Raw genomic sequence first — 24,265 nt, 5'->3', positions numbered from 1 at the left:
GGAAGAAAGTTGTTGCTGACTTATTAGATTTTTGGTGTGATAGTTTGGCTATAAATTGGAATGTCATTTGATGAGAAATGAGTAGCAATGAGCTTCGGCATTGCTCAAGAAAATAGACATGAAATGTTGGCCTTGAGAGAAGCAATCCAAATCCCAGAGAAGGAATCCAAGTTTTGGTGAGAAATTGAGAGAGAGAAAAGTTCTTAAGCATGTAGTTATATTGAAGGAGCATTTGGCTCCTCAATATGGGTATTACAGGTTTGCTTTGTTAAGGGATATTTCTCAGGATTATGTATTTGGGGTTTGGGTGAGAGAAAATTATTTATGAGAGTGTGGTTATAATAATTTTTCATATAGTGAATATTTTTCTCTGGTTATCTTTTTGACAACGGCTGTGGTTTTTCTCCGGATTTAGAGTTTTCCACGTAAATCTTGTGTTGTGTGATTGGTGTATTCTCCATTAAATTTTTCTGTTAATTTGTTGCTTGACAAATTGCTTGGAGTGATCTTGGGAGGAAGCTCAATTTCCTAACACCTTCAGCTTCTCAAAGCTCCTCTCTCAATCTAAAAGCGTCTGATTCAGAAGATGGATGCTCGGCATTTTGATATTGGCTGTGGAGAATCTTTGATAGGAGAAGAGAAATGGTGACTACAGATGCGAGCTTTATTGATTCGTCGTTTTGTGAAGAACAACTTGCGTTTTGTGTTCTGCCTTTCGTGTGAAATGGGCATACGACACGTCGATTGTTTGATTGTTCTGTTTTTCACTTTTTTTTTAGTAGTTTTTTTTTTTTTTGAGAGGTAGTAGTATGTTTTATTTAATAAGGGCAAATCGGCTTCTTTTTTAATTTTAAAACCTAATGCTTAATTTAGAAAACATCAAATGTGTTTCATGTTTACACTAACTGTGATTTATATTTGAGACGTATTTATTATTTGATAGTTTTTATACCTATTTTTGTCATGCATCAGATAAGATTTTGGCTGTCTTGGGTACGTAACAACTTAAGTCCAGATTCTTGAAATTACTTTTCCTAGAAGTATTCAACGGATTTAGGGGGGGAAAATCTGATACATATCTGGGTCATGTTAATAATTTTGGAAGGACTATAATTGCATTTAAACTGATTTATATAGTGCAGATATGCTTAACGCTTCAATTACGCAATATATATGTATTCAAGATGAAGAACAAAAGAAGTTTAACGGCCACAGCGACTTATTTCTCAGTGTTAATTTTCTTTCTCCATTTTACTTCCACACCTTTCACTGATTCAAGCCGATTTCAAGGTGGATAGATTAATCCTTTTTAGTTCCGTCTTTGTTTTTGAATAGTTTTTAATCCGCATAACGAAAACGTTTTTGTTTATTATATGTTTGAGTTATTTTGTATGACATATATGAATTGAAGTGAATGTATGCGGCAAGATTCTATTGGAGGGTTTCACTTGGTTGTATGTTCTGATTACAGAATTCAAGGCTTGGGCAATGAAACTGAGGCCTGCGGCACTTTCACCAGCAAAATCAATCACTTGTGATCGCTCTCACAGAAGCTATGATCTCTGCTTGATCAACGGTTCAGCGCTCTTCGACCCCAAAACTTCAACATTTTTCTCCGTAGGTCATACGGATTCGACTCCATCACAGCCATCCTTACGAATCAAAACTCAGCCTTACCCCCGCAAATCAGACAAATCAGCAATGTCCAAAGTCAAAGAGCTTACTATCACCACCTCCGCTCCACCTAACCTTTCGTGCGGAGTCACACACACTAGTCCAGCTTTAGTGTTCAGCGCAGGCGGGTACAATGGAAACTTCTTTCATGAATTCATGGACTGCTTCGTTCCTCTCTTCATCACCATCAATTCCCACTTCCCTGATCAGGATGTCATCCTCGTCATAGCTGATTGTAACGATCAGTGGGCCCGAAAGTATGCCCAGTTACTTCCTCGATTTACGCGCCACCCGATAATCAACATTAACAATCAAGCTATCACACATTGTTTCCCATCAGTAACCTTAGGGCTTATATCCCATGGTCGGATGGTCATAAACCCCACGTTGCTACCAAAACCAAAAACTCTTGTGGATTTCCAATCCTTCCTGGCGAATGCTTATAACGAAAATACTAATACCTCTTCATCGTTTCATCACACAAAACCTAAGCTTGTTTTGGTAAACAGAAATGTTAGGGTTGGGCGCACGATTTTAAACCTAAGAGAAGTTAAGAAGGCAGCTGAGGAATTAGGCTTTGATGTAACAATCTTTGAGCCAGAAGAAAGCACTTCATTGGCTGACTCGTTCAGGTTTATTCATGCTTGCCATGCAATGGTGGGCGTTCATGGCGCAGCGTTGACACATTCTTTGTTCCTGAGGCCAGGCTCTGTGTTAATGCAAGTGGTGCCAATTGGGACACAATGGCTATCGAAGGTGTATTTCGAAAAGCCGGCTAGGGTTTTGGGATTGGAGTACATAGAATATAAAATTAAACAAGAGGAGAGTAGCTTGGTGGAAAAATATGGAGCCAATGACTTGGTGTTAAAGAACCCTCAAGCTTTTGCTGGAGCGAATTGGAGCAGTATGCGTGTGTATCTCAAGACACAAAATGTTAAGCTTGATATAGATAGGTTTCGGATATACTTGAAGGATGCTTATAAGAAGGCCAAGAAATTGATGGACAAGGAAATTAAGTTAGCGTATTGAATGCTGCTTGTATCACAAGGTATTTTTTTTTTTAATGTAATTTTTATGTGGCTTTCATGTTAATTAAAATATAGTATAGTTGAAATAATTTGGTTGTCATTTCTTCACTTCCACGGTGAGAATTAAGGTAACTAGACTATCCTTTATGGATAACATAGTGTGTGTGTATAAATGTATTAACATTAAACTTGAATTTTACAGTGTGTCGGTTATCTAAACCAAATAATTCTCGATGATTGTAAATTCATGGCAAAAGAAAATGATAAGATCATATTAGAAAGGGCCAAGGGAGGCGTTCACCATTTGCGTAAGTGACAAAACGAATGATTGAGGAATTAATGGTTATGAAAATTTTCATGGAAGAAAATTGGGATCTTTGTCAACTTTTGAGCTGGCAAATGCATCTTCTTTTGCCCCACCATGTGGAAATTAGTATTGGAAAAGCTAGCATCCTCGATGCCTTTATTTGATCATCAAATAGTGATAAGATGGACCGTGATCATAAAGTAATATTGGCTACGAAAGGGTATATTAGATAAATACTTTATCGATCGATATTCGATAAATACTATGTTACAATTAATGTAACATACATATTCAATAATAACCACACAAATTATGTGGATCCATCATTTATGTGGTTGTTATTAAATGTATATGTTACATTAATTGTAACATAGGAGTTTCAATTCTTTCAAATTACTTTTTATAATGTATATAGCCTACAACAGTGAGTAGTATAGTATTTTTCAAAAAACACCCCCGCAAACCCATCGATATGGCTGCCAAGCTGGCGCCAACCCTTAACCTGAAATTCCAAAAACACCCTCACGCGAGTGGTGATTTTCCATCGAAAACAGTGAGCGCCGCTATTTTGACAGCACACTTACACATACATGTCTACCAATGTCTTGTCTTGTCTCTCTATAAATGAAACCTGTGAGGCGAAGACAGTAAGTACTTTCAGTGGCTTGTACTCACACAAAAGAGCTTTGCGTGTGTGAGAGAGAGATCCAAACAGAGAGAGTACTTAAAATTTAGGGAAAAAAAAAAGAGGGAAATGGAGAAAGCGCTAACAAAAGTGAGTAGCTTAAAGGTAGGAGGCTCATGGATCTCGAAGAAAGCTAAGGAGGAGCTCTCTAACATCACTCAAGACATCAATGTGCGTTCTGATTTTTTGTTTTTAAATTCATTTTCTTGTACAAGTTTCGCTCTTTAATCTTGTAATTAAAGTAAGCACATCATGTTTGCTTGTTATTGTTATTGTTTACTGATGGGTTTTTGGTTATCTGTTGATTTTGTCAATGTGGCTTGATTGAGTGATACCCACTTGATTTTGCTGGGTTTATTTTTCATGGGAAATTACTAGTGGAGTGTAAGATCTTTGGATTTTTCTTGAGTAGGGATGGATTTGTGAGATGGGTTTCAATTTGTCGATTGCTCTTTCGTTTTGGATAAAGTTGGCATTTTTTTTTCTGAAACTCGTTTCATTTTGTGTCTCTTCGTTTGTTTCTCCGTGTTCTGTTTACAATTTCAAGCCCTTCAGATTTTTGTTTGGATTAATGAGACATTTCGATCCCTTCTATATTCTAATACATTAAAGAAAACAAACTATGATTTACAGTCATTTCGTAAATGTGAAATCTGGATGTAATCAATCTTACAGCTCCAGTGCTTAACTGCTGTTTATACTGCTCAAAATTCGAGTAAATATGTTGTTTATCGATTCGTAAAGTTTCTAACGGTTTGTTGTGATGAAATCAGATAAAATATTCCCCTCTTTCCCACTGATTTTCTGTAGTTACGAGCTATTGCAATTTGCAACAGCTTTGCATCTTACTTTTAAGTGAGTTATTTACGGTTGAGGTGAGAGATGAATGTAAAGAATCCAATCGTGTTTCTTTGTTAAACAAATTGTTGACCTAAGTAATTGCCTAGAACTAGAAGTGATTTTAACTTTCGATATCTGTAGTGTAGGCCAGTTAGCAGGACTTTTATCATTTAATAGATTTGATTTGTATAATAGGGGCTGGAAACTGGAAAAATGTTATTTTGAATGCTTTTATATCTTATCAAAAGAAAAATAGATAAGGAATCTCCTTTTATGGAAGATAACATATTGCATCTTCAATATTTCTACTTGGTAGCCCTTATTCCCTTAGAAGATTGCATCAGAAAGGGGCATTTTTATTCTTTGATATGAAATTTTGTCATCATTTGGAATGTGGTGTAGTTTAGGTATGATGGTACTACTTTCTTTTTTCTAACAGCTTTCACATTGTTGCAGACTATCTCCAGTACTGTTGAAGAGAAGGCGAAATGGATTTTCAACAAGCTGAAAGGTGCAAGTGCTAAATTTTACTTGAATTTGTGTATGTCGAAGTATAGAAAAAAATGTAACCTAGAAATGACTAAATATGGAAGAAACCCTTGTCTTCGCTTGTGAATATACTCTTTGCATAGTGCTCATTGTGACTTTCTGATACTTAGTCTCATGGAATGCATTCTATCAAAAGGACACTAGAATATGGTAAATGCATTCCAATCTTCAGCATTTTCCTTTGCTTGTTTTTTTTTTTCACTTTAAATAATTAGGAAATGCATGTATGCTGCTAATGGCAAGATGCTTATGTATGCACTTTCCCCATCACAGGAAAGCCCACGAAAAGCTTGCCAGAACTTCTTCGCGAGTACAACTTACCAGCAGGCCTCTTTCCCCAGAACATAATCTGTTATGAATTGGATGAAACAAAAGCCAAACTGACTGTGTACTTGCCCTCGGTGTGTGAAGTCATTTTCAAGGACTCCTCAGTTATAAGGTATGCAACGCGGGTGAAAGCGAATCTAATGAGGGGAAAGCTCTCAGGTATAGAGGGAATGAAGACTAAGGTCCTTGTATGGGTTAAAGTCACATCTGTTTCCATTGAGAGCTACAAGTCCGATAAGGTATGGTTCACAGCTGGAGTGATGAAATCAAGGCCAAAGGATGCTTATTTAGCCCTGCAGAATGCTATAAGAGTTGAAGAATTTTGAGTTCTAGTATATTCATTATTGCTGTTGCTGCTGGAGGTTGATGGCTTATATATCTAGTAATATTTTAGATAGATCAGGCAGTAACACTGTTCATCATCTTTATGAGAAACAAATTGGACTATGTTATTGGCTCCATTTTTGAAATCCCATGGATGGCTTACATTTAGCTAATAGCGTATTTAGGATTTGGTGACGATGTATTTTTTTATCTTCATGCTTCTTTTCCTACATTTGTAGGGAATGATTAAGCAATTATTAATATTTTTTTTGACGAATCCTTGTGATCAAAGGACTAAATCGATTTAGTAAACTTAGTTGTAAGTTCTTGCAACCAAGGAAACAGAGTTAAGGTAGGTATAGGAAACTGAGTAACCTTCTCCTACTGGCTAATAGGTTTTGGTAAAAAATCTCTCTTCCATAAGTAGACACGCAGAAGCATAGTTCTTGAAGCAGAGAGAGTAACAAGAGCTAGAAAAAGGCTTGTACTATACGGTTTATGGAAAACTCAAACTCAAACTCAAGAGGCAATCTAATCATGACTTCGCTTGAACAAAAGCATCAGAAATCTCAGAGGAAACGGCCAAGGACGCAACAACAGGGACAACAGCAGATAAAGGGAGAAGAACACAATCGGAAACCCGAACAAAATCTTGTTCTTGGCCGTGAATCCAACATCGACAATTCAAAACTGACATCTTTCTTAGTGCAAGAAGACTCATTCCTCACGCCGTGGAATTGGAGTGGCAACAATAAATCCGAAGGAAAGGATGGCCAGAATCATTCTACTTCTAACTCAAGGATTGGAGAGCAACAGCGCCTCCACTTGGAACCTGGTTCATATTTCAGTTACAATGTGTGTGAGGATGCACTGCCTTATTTTTTCAGTGTTGTAGTTAATAGAGTAACTTGACCAACTTGTTTTCATTCTTGTTTTCACTTTGCAGCTGTTTTCAGTCACCCGGAGCATGAAAGCACAGTAGAATCTAATTAGGACCCAATCTGCCGCAGGTGTTAACATATATGTATATTTAATTAACCAGAGCAATGTTATCATTAATATATATATATATATATATATATATATATATATTGAATGAGCAATATACTGTTTTTAAAGACAATTACTAGTTGCTACAAATAAATAGTAACAAATCGATTTGCACTATATATTGAATGAATTCAGGTATAGTGGCTTCATTTAGCTGTCAAAAGTTTCCTAATCTGCATGCCAAATCAAGTGATACTCCGGTCGAATCACGAACGATCTCATATACTGAAATAACATTCTCAATAGTCAACAGGAAAATGATGCACCACTCCAGAAGATCTGACCGCCTATTTTGTATAACTTCTTGAAGGAAATGAATGTTGTGCTGCAAGACGAATGTTGTTTATAATGATAAACAAAAGAATATCACGATGCAGTTGAATCATTACCATCACAGCCAAGTAATTGTGAAACTTACGCACATCATAAAAAGAGAACCAATATAGAGCCCCAAAACACATTCCAAATTTTGATCACAATGAAATTGAGAGAAATTTGCTGATTTAGTTGTTTATTGTTTCTAGGAGGTGTTTTATTATTTATGCGGAGGTGAAATAGCTATCTAATTATAGCATTGCGCATTTGGCATTTTGATTTAAAAAAAAAATCAGCACCAAAACTCTCAATTGTTTTCCAAACTGAAAGGGTAAGATAAATAGTTCTTTAAAGTTCGGTATAAGCCAAAACAGAAATACACATTCTTAAGGGATAAGAGCTGACATACCTCCACAAATTTCAATTTGAAATCCAGATTTCCAAAGCGTTGTGCAACCTCATACTCCTCCCTAAGGTACTCATATATTTGAGCATATTTTGCATCCCTCCAAGCAATTTCTGATCTGAATAACAAAAGACATCATGAAAAGGGAGAATCAATCATGATTCACAAAGAAAGACTCCTATCAAAATTCAGGATGCTTTTTCTTCACTGGAAAAGAAGGTGAATATTTTAGGAAAACCATCTCTCACAAAACCCACCCAAAAAGTACAAAAGAGGGAAAAACTAAATGAGAAGGATCCCCTAATTCATGATGACATTCATGCCTCATGTAACAAATAATCACTGTGGAATATACAGTAGGCATGTCGACTCTTACAAGTCTGTGGGAGCACACAGGACTATAGAAGTTTCAGGTCCAAAAGAGAAATTTCAATTTCATTAGGTGGTGTAGAAGAAGACTTGAAACTCATCGGATGCAAAGAATTATCTAACCACCTAAAAAACAAGCATTGGCAGTTACCTTTCAAAAAGACCCACTTTGAGAATTTCAATTTCATTAGGTGGTGTAGAAGAAGACTTGAAACTCATCGGATGCAAAGAATTATCTAACCACCTAAAAAACAAGCATTGGCAGTTACCTTTCAAAAAGACCCACTTTGAGAATCACATCGGCTAGATTTGAATTAGCCTTCCCCACAAGTTGAATAAGCTTTGTCCTATCCATTGTGAAAGTTCCAGTTTTTTCCATTGCACGGTTTATGCCTGCAAACTCTTCAACCAGACAATCAACCTGAGAGACAAAGTAGTCCAAAGCCATGCTTTGGCCAAGCACACTTCCGATAACGCGGACACTATCAGTATCCAAATTCTTAAGAACAATGTAGTCTGGGCCGCCCTGCATGTCCTCAGCCAACAGTGGCTTCTCTTTTATTGCATAATCTAAATCAGGATTTCAACAACCAAATACAATTAGTATCACACACACCCAGAAACTTTCCTAGCTAAGGAGAAAACGTGAAAGGAAATTGTAGAAGCTTCGCATGGAAGAACAAGGAAATCCAAAGTTTTAATGTCTATGATTACACATACACACACATATGAGATGAATTTGAAGAAAACAGAGTCTAAATAAGAAACTTACCATCTTTCCTCATCTCAGGGAGCATTCCAGATGCATGTCTTCTAATAATATGCAGGTAATTTTCAACTTCATGATCCTCGATATTAAACAGAACAGCAGATCCATAATGGAACACAACCATGTAACGGCAGTGGCTCACATTCCCGTGGACTCCAAGCGCCTAAATCATAGTGACATGTTAACACCGAAAAAGAGGAGGAAAAAAGTGAACAAGCAAACAAATTAAGAGCCATAATAGATTTTATTATTTTATATTTTAATTTTGAAGATCTAAAACTAAAACCATTGCCTAATGACTAGTGGTATTATAAATCTAGCTACAACAACTACTAGACCCAAACAATTACTTCTTACATCTAACAACTCAAAATTAAAGGTAAAAAAAAAAAAAAACACGATTAACATGGTAATTAAGTTAAACAAAGTTGAATGAACACGTTGTTCCTGAATAATCTTACAGAAATTTCTGAAGGAAAATCGGAGTATCTGAGGGCAATGTATTTGGTTGAGCGAGAGGAAGGAGGAACAACATGGGTCAAATTCTCGGCTTGCATGCTCTTCAAATCGATACTGCCAAAACCATGAATCTGAGAAGCCAAATCATAGTAAAAAAAGGGCGAACGATAAAAACCAAAATAGGCAATGCAAAGCTATAAAACTGGTATTTCTTCTTCAACAAACCCAAGATATGATCAGGCTAACCTGGTGGAAAGAAAGTAAGCTTTAACGGGTATTTTTCCAATTTCCTCATCTTCGTCGGCGAGTCCATAATTAGGGTGAAAATCAACCGAACCAGAATCTAACTCGGTGCAAAGTCGGTGTGGGATTGCAGAAAAATGTCTTAAATTGAAGAAGAAACAACGGTCAAATAAAGGAGATTTAAGGGATTGAAGATGTTCTAGATGGGAAAAAAGGTTAAAGTTGCAATTTTCATGAGTGCGGGCCATGTGGGTGAGGAGAAGAGACGGTAATCGCCATCTACCCATTCACAGTGTAATGTGTAAATGGGATTTTCGCTGTTGTGCTCAATGAATTATGCAGGAGGAGTTGGACATGGCAAGTGTTGTTGTGTTGATTTTGTTTTTGGTCAGCTTTTGCAGCAAGTGAGGAAAAAATGAGATCTGTTCTTCCCTACAAACTTCAAAGACGGCTTTCTAGTTCTCGTGTTGTGCAATCGTATTTTTCTTCTATTGAGAAAGCAAAACATGCATATTGATGGAATTTTTTTCTTTGAATAACCTAATTCTAATTTCTGAAAGATTGTGGTTCTATAAATAAATATTTAGAAAATAAAATCTTTCTTTTATTAGACTAATTAAGCCTAAGCTATGTTATATATTTGGCTTGTGCTATTTAATTTTAATATTTTGACATAAATTTTTATCCATTAATTTTGAACAATCTAATTATAAATATTGAAGGTACAAATAATATTTAATAATGTATATTCATCAACTATTAAATTTTACTGTGTGTATATTTATATGTATGTATGTATGTATGTATGCCTGTATATATATAATAAAAATTTAAAATTATCCTTATTAATTGAGAAATAAAATTATTAATTTTAAAGAGATTATTATTATTACCAGTTATATTAAAATAATAAATAAAAAACTAAAATTAATAACATAAAATATTTATTATAGTTATCAATTATTATATGCACACAATAAAAAAATATTTTATGTTAATGTTTATAAATATTTAAATAAAATTTATTTAATATTATATCTAATTTAGTCATATATAATTTTTTAATAATTTAATGATAGAATTTAATAAATACATATGACTATTTTTAAAACTGACAATATTTTTAAAAATAAATTTTATTAAATATTTAATTAATTTTTACCGTTGATTATTTCTATAAGATAATTAACAGTAATTATTTCAAAAATTACAGCATTAACAAATTGGCTCTGAGACTTAGAAACCAATTTGTGTTCTGCCCCCTACAATTTTTAACACGAATTAAAAAAAAAAATTGCTAATATTGTCAATTTATATAAATACAATAATAAGATCGAACATTAAACGTCATCGTTTGGCACGGTTATGTGCAAGTGCTCCCCAGCAGTCGAAGAATCAGCCAAGTGAGCAAAAAGCGTAGCATTTGACAGAGAACGAGAATTGAGAAAATCGAGAATGGCAATATCAGGGGACTTGAGGGTCGCCGCAACACTGGCATCTTATCATCAACACCCACTTCGTAGCTCGTTACCTTCTTCAAAGGTCCTCAATTCTTTCTTAATTTTTCTTATCCTATTTATCCTTCTCCTGATACGGGTCTCGTGAAATTTGCCCAATATACTTTTTATTAATATGCTTGTTTGTTGATAAAATGAAGTACATACTTGGATTTTTAATGAATGAGTTTAGGTTGGAGTGATAATTGCTTTTTGTGTTTTGTGTAATTTAGGCTCATTTCTTGGTTCAATTTAAATCAGTAAGATCTTATGCATGTGTAGCTTAATTCAGTTTCTAAGTTAGCACATAAATGTAAATATAGCGCATTATTATACTCAGATTATAAGCTATCTCCTTATTAGCTTGATAATGTTTCAGTTGTTCTTCTGACTTTTCTGTTTTGCCACTCTGTAGAATTTAAGAGCAACTATTGTTGAAAACTTTATTTCATTTATTCTTATTCCACTGGTATGCCCATCTAGACCTAGTAGTGTGTAATAAAATCTCATAAAAGGTATCGGATAGCAAGAAAAGTAAATCAATTAATTTCTCAGGCTTTGTATTGATTCTAAATAGGCAGTTTCTATTGTTATCGTGATTTTTCGTTTCCATTTTTCTTTTGCGATATTCAGTTTTTAAATGTTTTTTGTGTTTTGGAGTGAATCATCTGATACTGAGGGTTTTGGTGTTTCAGACTAGTCTGTTGTGTGCAGCTAAGGTCTATTCCTTGTTTACTTGGCAATAACAACCGACTAATTAGTCATGAACTATGAAGTTTTATATAACCATGGACAACAAATGCAAAGACATAATGGTGCCTGTTGACATGTAAGGGTTATAACTATGGTGGCGATTGGTTGTAGGTGTCCATCATAGGTGGCTGTAGTGAAGTCAGATGGGAATATATTTGGAAAGTGATTATGTTTAACTGATTTCATAGCTAATGAAGAATGCTTCACAGAATGTACAGTGAACTTCAAAATTTTCAATTTTTTGACTACGCTGGTGAACGTGGCCATAGTGCTGGTGGGGATGGTGGTATTGTTTCTGTTTTCCTCAATTTATTCTCATCATTGTTACACAACATCAAAAACAGCATGTTGGCCCAGCTATGGGGAAGCTAATAAGTGCATGGTTGTCTGGTTAAATCATGATGATCTGGGATGTCCAAATGCTATTTAATTAGTTTTTGTTGTTGTCATTGATGAAATGTGCTGTTGCAGAGGATAAATTTTGGTTCCTCTTAATTCTTGGATTGAATTGGATTCAAAGTAATATGAAGGGTTAGGCAGGCTGCTTTTTAGTATTCATACTGTATAAGCTATTTTAAAAGTAAATAAATGCCTAGCAACACTAAACTATCTCATATAATCTACTGTTTTGTAGGTAGATTTTGCTGGTTTCCCTTCTGAAATCACACCCAAATGGCCTGGCATGGCTATTGATAATTGTAGCATGCGTCAATCTAAACTGTTTTCTAGGATCTCGGGTGATTATAAGCTCTCCCCAAATCCCATTAGTCATGAAGTTGAGAGTTTCCTGCTCAATGCAATAAATATGAGCTTCTTTGATCGTCTAAACTTAGCTTGGAAGATAGTATTCCCATCTCCGACAACCAGAAGAAACTCGAATGCAAGGATTGCCAAGCAGCGATTGCAGATGATTCTCTTCTCTGACCGATGTGCTGTTAGTGATGAGGCAAAACGGAAGATTGTGAACAACATTGTGCATGCTTTATCAGATTTTGTGGAGATAGAATCACAGGATAAAGTTCAGCTTAATGTCTCTACTGATACAGATCTCGGTACCATTTATTCTGTCACTGTGCCTGTACGACGGGTGAAGCCAGAATATCTAGATTCTTATGATGTGGGAACGATAGCAAATGTTGAGTACAAAGACACCGGAGAAACCTCTGGTTCTGTAGATGTCAGGTTTGATTTCTTTGTTCCAGATGAATAACTGCTTGGTCCTCAACTTCCAAGTGTCGAAGAAAACAATTGTGTTTCCCAGTTTGACAAGTTTATGTTCAGATGTTTCAATGTTTAGTCCTCAAGAAAACTTTACACTTGTGTATATAATTTAAATTTCGTGTATGATAGTTAGTAATTTTGCTCTGTGAGATTCTAGTTTGCTTGGATGTTCAGTTTATGTTTAGAAATAGATGGCTTGTTTCTCCTAGCCTGGCATTAAAGTTTTTTAACTCTTAATCTTAGTATGGGGAAAGTCCGGATGGAGAAATCCAATAAAACTTTTTTTTACAAGTATTTTGAAATTTGTTTCTTATTTACATAATAATCAACACGATTTTCCTCAATTTTAAAATGTATATGGGAATGCAATAAGATTTGCACGGGGCTAGGATGATTGAGAAACACCACTTTTGCAACCTTTTTTATTTTATTTTATTTTTGAATCTGCAAATCTTACGCTAGTATTTTATGAACTACAATAGAAAATGCACTACAAGTAGGCAAGTCATGTTAATAATCACTTTACCAAAAGTTATTTATTTTACTGAACGTAAAAGAACAAATTCATTTACAGATTTCATACTACAAATAATTTTCAAAATAATAATAAGTCAATCAGGCAAAGGGTCGTGCTACAAAATTAGGACCGATTAATACACTGCTCTTAGGAGTTAGAAAATAGAAACAGACGGCAATGGAGAAAATTTCCTTCCCGGGTTGAATTTGAAAAGCGAGGGGTAGATTAGTAAATCAATATTATATTGCAATTTTATCCCCAAGATGTAAATTTGGGCGGGAAATTTTCAGGTTGAAAAACAAATCCTCGTCAATGTTCACATTTATCAGACAATTAGTAAGAGGTGTAGAGTAGAACTAGGGTTTCTGTTTCACTTAACTGAGACTGAGAGATTGACAGATGTGTTGAGTTCATTCTCTTGATTTTCGAAATGAAAGGCTTTCGTTTAGAGTTCGAGAAACCGATTGCAGACGCAATTTCCAGGATCCGATTCGCTTCGCATTCTAATAATCTCCTAATTTCTTCTTGGGACTCCGTGAGCGTCCTTTTCACTTTTCGTTCTCATTTTCTTTTTCTGAGAAATATTATTACAAACTGCACTTTTACATTTTATATATAACTCGTAATTTCTTTTTTAATTGTTTATTTCTAGAGCCTTCGTTTGTACGATGTGGATAGTTCTCAGCTCAGGTTAGAATCCCCCGGGGAGCCTCCACTTCTCGATTGCTGTTTCCAAAACGACGCCGTTGTTTTCACCGCCGCCTCTGACGGTTTCATTAGAAGGTTCATTTACCTTATATCACATTTTCTGGAGTTTTAGTTTCTTGATTTTATTGTGATTCTTAATTTAAATCATGAGAAATATATATATATATTTTCTGACATGTGATTTTAAAATGTGAGAAAATTTGAAAAAAATTTAAAAGTGTGTGATTTAATAGTATTGTGAAATTAAACTTTAAAACTGCACGGCCTTTTGTAAAATTTCTTACATTTTAAAATCTTGAATTGGAAAATATATTAAGTCTACTACTAAATTTTCATTTTATTTACATAAAATTTGCAACTACAGAAAAAATATATATAAAAAATAATTATTATTGTTTTTGGTTTCATTTAAATACTTATACTGGTATCAAAGTTTTGATTGTGAATATCATTATTACAGGTGCGACTTGCATTTGGGAATTAATGATGCTGTTGGAAATCATGACGATATTGCAACCTGCCTTCAGTTTTCTGAAGAAACTAGTGAGCCACTATTTCCAATTTAGTGCTTCTACCATGTTATCTTGTTTGGGCTTCTTTTGTCGAACAAGTTTTTATCAATAGTTTTCAGAAATACAACTGCGGGAGATGTGAGGAGCCCTATGGTTTTTATTAACGTGAGTTACGTAATTCACTCTCTTGGGATGTGGTAGGCCAAGTAGTTACTGCTGGTTTGGACAAGAAGATAATGTTTTGGGACATACGCATGGGGAGAGCTTCGGGAAATTTAGATGCAGACGTGGCGTCTATGTCGCTCTCTGGGTATGACTTGATAGTGGCCGTTGGAGCATCAGTAAATATGTATGACTTACGATATTTAGGCAGGTCTGTTCAATCAAGTGAATTGCGTATGGATGTACAAATAAAATGTGTCAGTTCAAATCCTTATTCTAGAGGTATTAAAAATGTGGGTTCTCACCTTTGCATGTCACATTTATATCAGTTATGCATGAGTGATTCAGATTTTAAGCATGCACTCTAGTGTTCAAGATTTCCAGATTTTCAGATCAGATTTCTGATATTGATGTTACAATCACACCAAATTTTCTTAATTTATTCTATCACTTATTGGGGAATTCATGTCCTTGCAGGACATGTGGTTGGATCAATAGATGGGCGGGTAGCAGTTGAGATCTCTCATCCATCTGATTCAAATAACTCAGGGTCAGTTTTTAACTGGTATTTCTTCAAATCATAAAGATGATTCTTTGTACATTCTATAGACATTGTTGTTGCTTCTGTAGCACATGAAAAACTAAGGAGATCGTAGATGAATTCCAGTTAAAATTTCACAGCCAGAAGTACTTGTCTTATCTGATATTTTTGTTCATTCTTGGTTGTTGCATGCTATCATTTGTGTTGAAAAGGTGAATCTTCTTTTGTTGATTTTTGAGAATAGAATGACTTTTAGAATGTTTCCAAAACCCTACCATAGTATTTGGTATTAAGTTTCATGTTTTCAATTTTCTGTTGCAGGATTGACAGGCCATTGTATAATGAAAATCATTTGCTCAAGCATAGAGCTAAAACTAGCTCCTGACAACCTCTATTTTTTATTTAATTGTTTCATGATGGGTTTACTTTCAGATTTCAAAGCCAAGTTGTTTAGAACATTGAGCATGCTATTTGGTGTGGACTAAAATGCTGTTTGAGATGTAGTATATTTTCAGTATGCTTGTAGGCCACGTTATCTTACGTGTCTTATACTCTGTGACAGATACATGTTCCGGTGTCATCCAAAGTCCAAGGATGGAAGACATCATCTAGTTCCTGTGAACGATGTTGTATTCAGTCCACTGTATGTGCATTTCATTCTGCGGCTTCTTCTCATAGATTTTTTGATGTTATATTGATGATCAGATGTTTTTGATTTAGTTCTCGTGGTGCTTTTGTTACTGGTGATAACGAGGGGTATGTTGCTGCATGGGATGCCCAAAGTAGACGAAGATTATTTGAGGTACGTTCATCTCATTTTTGAGACTTTCCACATGATGGTTCTCACTGTGCATGTAATGTCTGATTCGTCAGTATATAAAAACTACCCTTGTTAGATTTTAATGCAAATCATAACATCACCTCTATTAAAAGAGATCAACATGTTGAATCATCTGGCTCTTTAATTTGGAAACTGATGAGTATTGTTATCACATCATGTAGTACGATAATCTGGATATGAATTTCGTTCTATGCAAATGATACCTTCAATCAACGTGCATGTGCATATACAGTTCTTGCGTTGCCCTAACATTCTATTGCTTTCAGTTGCCTAGATTCTCAAATAGTGTGGCATCATTATCATACAACCATGGGGGACAACTTCTGGCTGTTGCATCAAGCTGCACTTACCAAGAAGCTACTGCAATGTTAGTGATTACCTTGTTCTTTTCTTTTTGTTCTGTAAATGATTTTTCAATTTGACTGTTACCCTCAAATTGTCATTGACAATATAGGAGGTTGGGGCTTCACTTCAGATTTGTTCATGTTTTTGTGTGCACTTGTTGCAGAGAAGAGACGCCTCAAATATTTATTATCAGAATAGATGACATCCAACAGCAATCAGCTTGTGTTGGAAGCTCTAGTAGGCATTGATACTGCAAGGTATCCTTCCAAAGAAGGTAACGATGAAAGTCTATAAAGGTGTCACTTACTGATTAGCACTGCAGCTGCAGCTGTGTGGGCAGCACTGAGATTTTGCAATTTGTCCCATATTTCAGCAAGACGCAAGCACTCAATTGTTTGATTGATTAGATATGAAGAATTAGATTATTAAAGCCCGTTAACATCTCCAATACTTGTATCAAAAGCAAAAATCCTGGAAATATTTAAGTGCAGGAACAGTAATGCTTAGATTTTGGAAGTGTGCCTGTTGGCAAATGTTGTTTGTAGGTTGATTTTTGTAATATTCCATGTCCCCTAAAACGGATACCACTTCGATTGACTGGTTTTGTTGTTCAGCTATAAGCCTATAACTAACAGTCTTCAATTATTGCTTACACTAGTTTGCATTGCAAAAAAAAAATATTTACATGATAAATGGTCATCTTGAGCTTTGATTGCCTATTGAGATCTTTGATAAGCAAATATTTGAATTGATTATCATAAAGATGTAAAGGATAAATTTTGTTGATAGATTAGACATGGATACAATATTGTTTTATCCATCCTATCTAGTTTTATTCAGAAATTAAATCAATCATGTTAAGTAACACATAAATCCAATTAACACGGGTCATCAGATGTAATCATGAATAAAAAAATATTAATTTTTTCTATTTTTATTTACGAAATTATTTTCTACGTCGACTGATACAAGATTCTAAAATTGGATAAAAAAAATTGTCCAACCTCATCAATTGAAAGTAATTAAGTAATTAAAATGCCCTATTTAGTAAGCTATCTATTTTACTTTTTTTTTTAAAAGTTGTCCGACTTATGTTCGGTTGAAAATTAATTATACTATCATTTTGATTTGCTAACAACTTTTTTAGTGAAGTCAAATGTTAACTTCGTACTTTTTTTTAATTTAAATTTGACTACAATCTAAATGAGTCTAAATATAAATTTTGATTGATTTATTTGTTTTTAAGTAGTATTTTGTTTATTTTATAAATAAAATATTTTTTAAATATAATTATTTAATATTTATGTCTCAAAATGAAAAGGAGTTAGAGTTTATAGTTTAAGAAATAAGTACATTTGATAGATATATTTTTAAAATTTACCTTTTATTCAATTTTTTAATTAAATAGAAGTCATTAATTTTTTTATGCAAATATAGATATCTAAAAATTAAATATAAGTTATAAAAATAAATAAATAAATTTTTAAAAAATCAAAAAGTTTAAATAAAAAAAAAAACCTGAAATTAATAAAATTTCAGGATGTCTAAGAAATGAAGCTCATTTATTGGTTCGCAGTCGGGACCCCTCGCCATTCTTGATCGTGGAAATACAAATATTAAAACTTAAAAGAATATAGTTTTGTTTTTTGTTAAATAATATCCCAAATATTTAATTAAGGCCAAGAATATATGAACTATGAAGTAACCCTTAAATATGGATAGGTGCATGCACGAACGCATCATCAAGATGCCCACGTGCCACTCCCTGACTCTCAGCGTCAACACAACGCAACTAAAGATATTGACTTACAGAAATCTGGACCGTACAAAAAAGGAAATCCAACGGCTGAAACCTGGATAGATTTGAAGTCTTATTCTCTTTCACCCTCTTTACCCAGCTCATTATAAATATCCGAAACCCTTCTGCATCAAAAATTTTCTCCTGGTGATTGAAGGTATAGTTCGATTCTAACAAAATTTGGTTGTCGAAGCTCTAATTGTGAATCGCAGGAACCAGACGATATGTCGGACGAAGAGCACCACTTTGAGTCGAAGGCCGACGCCGGCGCCTCCAAGACATTTCCTCAGCAGGCCGGAACGATTCGCAAAAACGGTTATATCGTCATCAAAGGTCGTCCTTGCAAGGTAAGCTTGCTCAGATCTGAAGTTTCGTTTGGATCCCTTTTTCGTTTTCTGCGCTTGTTTGAGATCTGCATTCACCGCATAGCTTTCCCTAAATTTATCAAAAAAATATATATATCTTAGTAGAAATTTTTTTTAACCCGTCACGTGTTGTCGTGTGATATCATGAATTAGTTTTGAATGTTGAAACAATGATGGATAAATCACTTCACCTGTGAAATTAATTGTCTAATTATTACATAGAACTGAGATATGAGATATATGTTAGAGGAATATTTAATTTATGCAAAATTTTTTTGAAGGATTAATTATGCAAATTAAGATAACGGTTGATGCAGGAAATTTTTTGGAGATTTTCTATTGACCTAGCAAATATGTAGAGAAAAAATCAGTTTTAGTGTTAGTGTGTGTGTGTCGTTAAGCTAATTTTTGATACAGTACTTTCTGGTTTATTATTTTGACCAAAAAATAAAAAATAAAATAAAATGAGCGATCCCACGGCGTCGATTCAGCAATTAAACTACTTTGTTTGCTTTGTTACAGGTTGTTGAGGTTTCAACTTCCAAGACTGGAAAGCACGGTCATGCTAAGTGTCACTTTGTAGGAATTGACATCTTCAATGGCAAGAAGCTTGAGGATATTGTTCCCTCTTCCCACAACTGTGATGTATTGATTTATGCTTCTTTGAGTGCATTTAACTTTATAATTTTTTACTTCTTTTAAATAAATAAATAAAATTTGCGTGAGGTTAATGTGTTTTATTTCACTTTATAGGTTCCTCATGTCACTCGCACTGACTACCAGCTGATTGATATCTCTGAGGATGGATTTGTATGTTCTTACTTTGTTTTGTCATGTTCATTTTACTTGTCTTTTTTGCTGTAAATGCGATTAGTTAATTTCTGGTACTCTAATAAATTGCAGGTTAGCCTGCTGACTGAGAATGGCAATACCAAGGATGACCTGAGACTTCCAACTGATGAAAATCTGCTTTCACAGGTTAGTTGACTGATTTCCATTTTTACAAGGACCCCCATGTTGCAGTGTGTTATAATTTTAGTGTTGTTATGGTTTGGAGGTATGAGATAAAAATTGGTATGCTGTGTTCTATTACTAGTCCAATCTGTCATATTAAAAGTTGAATCTTGTTTGATCATAATGGCAACCTTACAAATTTTTCCATTGTTGAATTTGAAGTTTTAGAAGCTTGGATCGTCAGGTTTTGATTATTGACAATTGAGACTTATATGAGCAGTTGCTGCTTGTGATGCCTTTCTTCAGGATAATGATAAAGTAAATTTTTGCATGAATTTTTGCTCATATCCAAATATTTATGTGATTTTTCAATTGCAATTATAGAGTTCCATCTTTCCGCTATCTTATTGAAAGTAGTAATCTACGTAATTATAATGTTTATTTTGATTTTTTTTTTGTTTCTTTAATTTTAATTTTTCTTTTTTACAGATCAAGGATGGATTTGAGAGTGGGAAAGATCTGGTTGTCTCAGTTCAGTGTGCTATGGGAGAGGAGCAGATCAATGCCCTGAAGGACATTGGCCCCAAGTAAAAGACTTTTTGCTTGATCGAGAAGCAGATTGCTGAAAGCTGTGGGAAGGTGGATAGTAGTGTAGCTTACTGGTGTCCGGTTTCAAGATGAATGTCATCATTTCATATAAAATGACTCTTACCATATTATTAATTGTTTTCTATCGACAATATTTTTATTCTGTTTGATTGCTTGAAAGTTGAAACATGGTTGTTCTCGGTGTGCAGAAGTTGTATCCGCCAACGTGACTGTATATACACTTCGAAGCACCTTTTGGTTGTTTCAAACATGCAATTTACAGCTTCGTGGTATCACCTCGCATTTCAATCTTTTTCGGTTCTGCAGATATCGTGCATAGTCTCACAGCGTGTATTCTGCTGAATTACTAATTTTCGAAAGTGCTTGGTATGGATTTGAAATTGATCCATGCTCGAATTTTGCTTTGTTTCGGTTAAAAAAAGTAAGTTACAATGACAATATGATTTAGCTTTGTCTTGGGAAAAAAAAATTAATCGGATATGGATAGGCTATGCTGTGAAACCTAAACTGCAAGATGACTGAAAAAGCCTTGCACAAGCACTTTTGTCAAAAATCAATCAACACATCCGAAGAGCAGATAGGAATTGGAGTCACAATTGGTCACCTCAACAAGTTATTCGAAATATTTATCATTTGATTCTGTGAAATAAAAAGGGCCATCAACAAATTACAAAGGGATCACGGCGTTTCCAAACAGTCCCTAAGCTCACCAGTTTGCCATGAGCCTCTGTTTCTCGAGTTTCTGTATGTGAAACTCTTGAAGATAAAATCAACAGCAATGATGAGATCAACTACTGGACCTCCTCTCTTGAAAAGTGGATAACAGTACCAAGCCAATCATCAGGAATTTTTTCTCTCAATTCTCCACTTAGAGCCTTCACCGAGTGGCTGGAGGCTGCCTGTAGATAGCTAAACATCTCAATACTACAGAAAGAGAATTGCCTATAGAAAGCAAAAGGGTAAAAGAGTAACATGACAGAAAGTTACTACCTTCACTATGTATACATCAATACCAAGCTTTGCAATCATGGCAGCTTCTGATATCTTGGTCACCATTCCTCCAGTTGTATCGTGGGCAGCCACGGTTATTTCAACTGTTTGGCAGGTAAAAGTTTAGCAAGCTTTGAATGACGATGTCATAGATAGTCTGCTATGAGATTAGATAGCTTATTAAATTTTTGGAATGTCATAACTATGTTTTTACCATAAAAGCTCATCCACTAACCTTGGTTATTCATATGCTGAAGTGTTGGTTTTGTTATGGACCAGCTCCCGTCTTCCCCTACGGCTGCCAAATATTTAAAAACAGAAAAAGAAAAGAAAGAAATTGTCATTTCAATATAAAAAAAAATGAGTATCATCTACATACCTATGGCCAACAGAGAGTGCTCACCAATCTCTCTCAACAGAACTGCATTAGGTTCAGTTGGTGGATGGCTGTATACGCCCAAAACATCAGTCTTTAATCCCCATTAATCGGACAACACTCATCAGATGAAGTTTGATGTAAGAATGCAGCAACATAAATTTTTCACTTAATAGAAATCACTATGGGGTTATGCCTAGCAATCAGATGGGCAGATCGGTACTTTTTAAACGACAACTATTATTAATTACACAGAAACAAACACAATGGTTGAAGAGTTTAACTATATGTGAGTCATCTAGATCTGATGGTGCATAGACAAATTCAAAACATTGTTGGGTGCAATCCATAAAGCTCCGTCCAAGATACAAATGCATTGAATGAAATTCGTCATTGACAGAGGATACAAGAAAAACAACATAGTCAGGCTTCATGTATGCTGCTAGATGACGCATAATTACATCTCCACTCAATATGGTGCATCCCTGCCATAAACAAGTGAAAAAATGTCAATTCCAAAACAAAGACAAGAATTGTGACTGCTAATTATCAGAGATAGCATACCTGTACATCGTCAAGCACAGCATCACCATGAAGAACCTACAAAGGCAGACCATAATCAGCATCATACAGATTACAATATAAATATTAGAATTTCTAGCTTTGGAAACTTACAGGAACAAAACCAGATTTAATTGTCTTGGCCACTACAGACAAATCAGCCACTGGTAACTGTGGAAATACAAGAGTTCAAGCTTAGGAAGAAAAATTACTCCGGGAAAAAGGAATTTTAATAGAGAATTAATTGGTGCTAAAAAATCTAACAAAATAGAGTCATTCTGAATGTTTCTAACATTTCCCCCAGAGGTTGACCACCCACAAGAAAATGGAGACATCCCAACAGAAGGAATACCCTCTGCAAAAAAAGCAAAAAATCATTTTAAAGTGGTGTGTTTCACTTCCACGGATATTGAGTGAAGAAGAAACATTGGGCCGGCTATATAGGTATTTTACATACAAAAAATTGGAAGGAAATGAAACAAACAAACAGAAAAGAAGATACAAAATTTACATAGATTCACATAAATTTATTTCCAGGTTGTGAAAGTTTTGGCATCTATTAATGCAGAATATGACAAGTCACAGAATCATACACTACCTCGGGCAAGTGCTCTAACAATCTCAAGGTTGAGAGTTGTAACCTGAAATAGATAAACAATAACAGAATAAAATATCAATATGGGAACAAAAAAGACGAGATCACTGTTTCACAAAGCTCAAAAAAGGAAAAGGAAAAATCATAAGCTCAGTGAATGAACATACGGAAATGCGTGTTGCAACAAAGCCAGCCTTGACAAGAGGCTGTTGCAATCCTCCTTTGTGAACCCCAGAATTGCTAGCCTGAAAGTGCCCAAAAGAACCTAAGACCAACCACACATCTTTAGAACACTTGAAAAGAATTTAAATACCATTTTGACAAATTCAAATTCAATAAATGAGCTCATTGAACAGACCTCCTCCATGAACAACAATAAAGTTGGTAGAGTCCACTCTTAGCTTATCTCGAAAACCAGCTACATTACAAGCAATATCGGAAATTCCAGGTCTCTTGCTCCAATCCATCCCAACAACCTTATCAGAACTAAGCAACGCTTGCCTCAGCTGTGTAGAAACTATCTCAAGATTTTCTTCATTAATTTTCTCTAATTCATTTTTGCAAGTGATTGCCGCCCCTCCTATATTTCATGAACCCATTTGCAAAGTATTAGTCATGCATTATTTATTTGAGAGTTGAGATTAATAAACCAATAAACATTTTAGAGCCTGAACACGAAAAGATAGCCAAGACTAAACTGTTAAATGTCATAAATATAGGAAATTTAACAACTTTCAAGTGCTAATTCAATAAAAAAACTCCATGAAGCAATTTGATTAATGATCTGAATAAATAAATTTAATGACAAAGAGACGGACCCAGTTTCACGATACAACGTATTGGTTTGGTCTGATTGACATCGGTTGCTGTCTGGTTACCGTTCAACTCCATCTAGTTGTGCTCTGTGTGGTTAGTTTCTTCCTCCCAGCTCACCTTTGGCTTCTGCTTCTGCTCTAGTGACTCTTCACTCGCCCATTATCGAAATGAAATTAAAAAAATTAAACTAGGGCATCGTCGTGTTACTTACCACTGGAGAATCTTCTTATTATTCACAAGCTATAATTAATTCATTAAGCGGTGTATTGTTTAAATATCATTTCCTTTCCTCTATTTTAAATTAACTTTGGACGCGCTTGAGATTGTAGTGTATTGTAATTTTTAAATTATAATTATTGAAGGAAAAAAATATAATTATAAAATATAAATTTAAAATAATAATTTTAATAAAATTATTAAAGATATAATAAATTTTTTATTATATAAATAAAAAATTATATTAATATAATTTTTAAGTTACGATTATTAGTGTTTAATAAATATTTTAATATTATAATTTTTTAATTACAATTGTCCAGAACATATTTTTTGTTGGGGGACCTCGGCCGAGTTGCGGTGATGACTTAAAGCAAGACAAATGGTTGGGCCCAAATGAGTAAGCCCACATTTTCCGTGTAATCTTATTGGGCTTCGAGCCCAATATTGTAGACTTATCGGACCAACTTGAATTTGGGCACTCTCCCATTTCGGTTCCATTTATAATTGAATCAATCAAAAAACATTTGTTTCGCGAACTGTT

General features: G+C 34.6%; 6 protein-coding genes across 9 annotated transcripts; 4 read left to right on the top strand and 2 right to left on the bottom strand.

Moving 5' to 3' along the window:
• The first annotated feature begins 1,488 nt into the window (after window positions 1-1,488).
• LOC18043616 (EGF domain-specific O-linked N-acetylglucosamine transferase) lies at window positions 1,489-2,703 on the top strand. Its single transcript, XM_006438715.1, has one exon. It carries the CDS (start codon window positions 1,489-1,491, stop codon window positions 2,701-2,703), a length of 1,215 nt encoding a protein of 404 aa, XP_006438778.1.
• Window positions 2,704-3,624: 921 nt separating this feature from the next.
• On the top strand, window positions 3,625-6,733 carry LOC18043615 (uncharacterized protein At5g01610). 2 transcript variants are annotated; one of them, XR_002906021.1, is made up of 4 exons: window positions 3,625-3,865; window positions 4,991-5,045; window positions 5,357-6,589; window positions 6,681-6,733. XR_002906021.1 is itself a non-coding variant. In XM_006438714.2 (3 exons), the coding sequence occupies exons 1-3, from the start codon at window positions 3,764-3,766 to the stop codon at window positions 5,734-5,736; spliced, it is 537 nt and encodes a 178-aa protein (XP_006438777.1). In that variant the 5' UTR covers window positions 3,625-3,763; the 3' UTR covers window positions 5,737-6,721. The 2 variants fall into 2 exon arrangements, 1 of the variants encoding a protein (XP_006438777.1); XM_006438714.2 differs by having other exon boundaries at window positions 5,357-6,721.
• Window positions 6,734-6,839: 106 nt separating this feature from the next.
• LOC18043614 lies at window positions 6,840-9,903 on the bottom strand. 2 transcript variants are annotated; one of them, XM_006438713.2, is made up of 6 exons: window positions 9,349-9,903; window positions 9,105-9,216; window positions 8,647-8,806; window positions 8,144-8,444; window positions 7,509-7,623; window positions 6,840-7,109 (listed from the first exon to the last, which is right to left on the bottom strand). In XM_006438713.2, the coding sequence occupies exons 1-6, from the start codon at window positions 9,630-9,632 to the stop codon at window positions 6,942-6,944; spliced, it is 1,140 nt and encodes a 379-aa protein (XP_006438776.1). In that variant the 5' UTR covers window positions 9,633-9,903; the 3' UTR covers window positions 6,840-6,941. The 2 variants fall into 2 exon arrangements, with proteins under 2 accessions (XP_006438776.1, XP_024041830.1); XM_024186062.1 differs by having other exon boundaries at window positions 9,105-9,233; window positions 9,349-9,437.
• An 806-nt stretch (window positions 9,904-10,709) lies between these two features.
• LOC18043613 (cell division topological specificity factor homolog, chloroplastic) lies at window positions 10,710-12,964 on the top strand. The gene is made up of 2 exons (XM_006438712.2): window positions 10,710-10,887; window positions 12,229-12,964. Exons 1-2 carry the CDS (start codon window positions 10,801-10,803, stop codon window positions 12,802-12,804), a joined length of 663 nt encoding a protein of 220 aa, XP_006438775.1. The 5' UTR covers window positions 10,710-10,800; the 3' UTR covers window positions 12,805-12,964.
• Window positions 12,965-13,747: 783 nt separating this feature from the next.
• On the top strand, window positions 13,748-20,422 carry LOC18045631 (mitotic checkpoint protein BUB3.3). The gene is made up of 14 exons (XM_006438711.2): window positions 13,748-13,867; window positions 13,985-14,115; window positions 14,501-14,583; window positions 14,754-14,996; window positions 15,192-15,264; window positions 15,818-15,898; window positions 15,976-16,057; window positions 16,363-16,463; window positions 16,605-16,682; window positions 18,397-18,586; window positions 19,127-19,249; window positions 19,358-19,414; window positions 19,508-19,582; window positions 20,048-20,422. The coding sequence occupies exons 1-14, from the start codon at window positions 13,763-13,765 to the stop codon at window positions 20,147-20,149; spliced, it is 1,524 nt and encodes a 507-aa protein (XP_006438774.2). The 5' UTR covers window positions 13,748-13,762; the 3' UTR covers window positions 20,150-20,422.
• Window positions 20,423-20,540: 118 nt separating this feature from the next.
• On the bottom strand, window positions 20,541-23,794 carry LOC18045630 (glutamate 5-kinase). 2 transcript variants are annotated; one of them, XM_006438710.2, is made up of 12 exons: window positions 23,508-23,794; window positions 23,048-23,269; window positions 22,857-22,954; window positions 22,693-22,735; window positions 22,388-22,449; window positions 22,209-22,265; window positions 22,098-22,133; window positions 21,941-22,018; window positions 21,561-21,627; window positions 21,393-21,455; window positions 21,158-21,261; window positions 20,541-21,066 (listed from the first exon to the last, which is right to left on the bottom strand). In XM_006438710.2, exons 1-12 carry the CDS (start codon window positions 23,578-23,580, stop codon window positions 20,959-20,961), a joined length of 1,011 nt encoding a protein of 336 aa, XP_006438773.1. In that variant the 5' UTR covers window positions 23,581-23,794; the 3' UTR covers window positions 20,541-20,958. The 2 variants fall into 2 exon arrangements, with proteins under 2 accessions (XP_006438773.1, XP_024041192.1); XM_024185424.1 differs by lacking the exon at window positions 20,541-21,066 and having other exon boundaries at window positions 21,233-21,314.
• Window positions 23,795-24,265: the final 471 nt, after the last annotated feature.

Source organism: Citrus clementina, unplaced genomic scaffold (assembly GCF_000493195.1).
Source record: "Citrus clementina cultivar Clemenules unplaced genomic scaffold, Citrus_clementina_v1.0 scaffold_4, whole genome shotgun sequence".
Taxonomy (NCBI): Eukaryota; Viridiplantae; Streptophyta; class Magnoliopsida; order Sapindales; family Rutaceae; genus Citrus; species Citrus x clementina.
This window is presented reverse-complemented; position numbering and strand designations above follow the sequence as displayed.

What these genes read in the sequence shown, in the direction of transcription:
- LOC18043616 (XM_006438715.1), top strand. Translation starts at nt 1,489, where the DNA reads ATGAAACTGAGGCCTGCGGCACTTTCACCAGCAAAATCAATCACTTGT.
- LOC18043615 (XM_006438714.2), top strand. Translation starts at nt 3,764, where the DNA reads ATGGAGAAAGCGCTAACAAAAGTGAGTAGCTTAAAGGTAGGAGGCTCA. An exon ending in ACATCACTCAAGACATCAAT is followed by an intron (nt 3,866 to 4,990) that starts GTGCGTTCTGAT and finishes ACATTGTTGCAG; the next exon opens with ACTATCTCCAGTACTGTTGA. An exon ending in GATTTTCAACAAGCTGAAAG is followed by an intron (nt 5,046 to 5,356) that starts GTGCAAGTGCTA and finishes TCCCCATCACAG; the next exon opens with GAAAGCCCACGAAAAGCTTG.
- LOC18043614 (XM_006438713.2), bottom strand. Translation starts at nt 9,632, where the DNA reads ATGGGTAGATGGCGATTACCGTCTCTTCTCCTCACCCACATGGCCCGC. An exon ending in GCTTACTTTCTTTCCACCAG is followed by an intron (nt 9,217 to 9,348) that starts GTTAGCCTGATC and finishes TGGTTTTGGCAG; the next exon opens with TATCGATTTGAAGAGCATGC. An exon ending in CCCTGAGATGAGGAAAGATG is followed by an intron (nt 8,445 to 8,646) that starts GTAAGTTTCTTA and finishes ATCCTGATTTAG; the next exon opens with ATTATGCAATAAAAGAGAAG.
- LOC18043613 (XM_006438712.2), top strand. Translation starts at nt 10,801, where the DNA reads ATGGCAATATCAGGGGACTTGAGGGTCGCCGCAACACTGGCATCTTAT. An exon ending in GCTCGTTACCTTCTTCAAAG is followed by an intron (nt 10,888 to 12,228) that starts GTCCTCAATTCT and finishes ACTGTTTTGTAG; the next exon opens with GTAGATTTTGCTGGTTTCCC.
- LOC18045631 (XM_006438711.2), top strand. Translation starts at nt 13,763, where the DNA reads ATGAAAGGCTTTCGTTTAGAGTTCGAGAAACCGATTGCAGACGCAATT. An exon ending in TCTGATTCAAATAACTCAGG is followed by an intron (nt 15,265 to 15,817) that starts GTCAGTTTTTAA and finishes ACTCTGTGACAG; the next exon opens with ATACATGTTCCGGTGTCATC. An exon ending in TACCAAGAAGCTACTGCAAT is followed by an intron (nt 16,464 to 16,604) that starts GTTAGTGATTAC and finishes CACTTGTTGCAG; the next exon opens with AGAAGAGACGCCTCAAATAT.
- LOC18045630 (XM_006438710.2), bottom strand. Translation starts at nt 23,580, where the DNA reads ATGGAGTTGAACGGTAACCAGACAGCAACCGATGTCAATCAGACCAAA. An exon ending in TCAGCATATGAATAACCAAG is followed by an intron (nt 21,262 to 21,392) that starts GTTAGTGGATGA and finishes CCTGCCAAACAG; the next exon opens with TTGAAATAACCGTGGCTGCC. An exon ending in TTGATGTATACATAGTGAAG is followed by an intron (nt 21,067 to 21,157) that starts GTAGTAACTTTC and finishes AGCTATCTACAG; the next exon opens with GCAGCCTCCAGCCACTCGGT.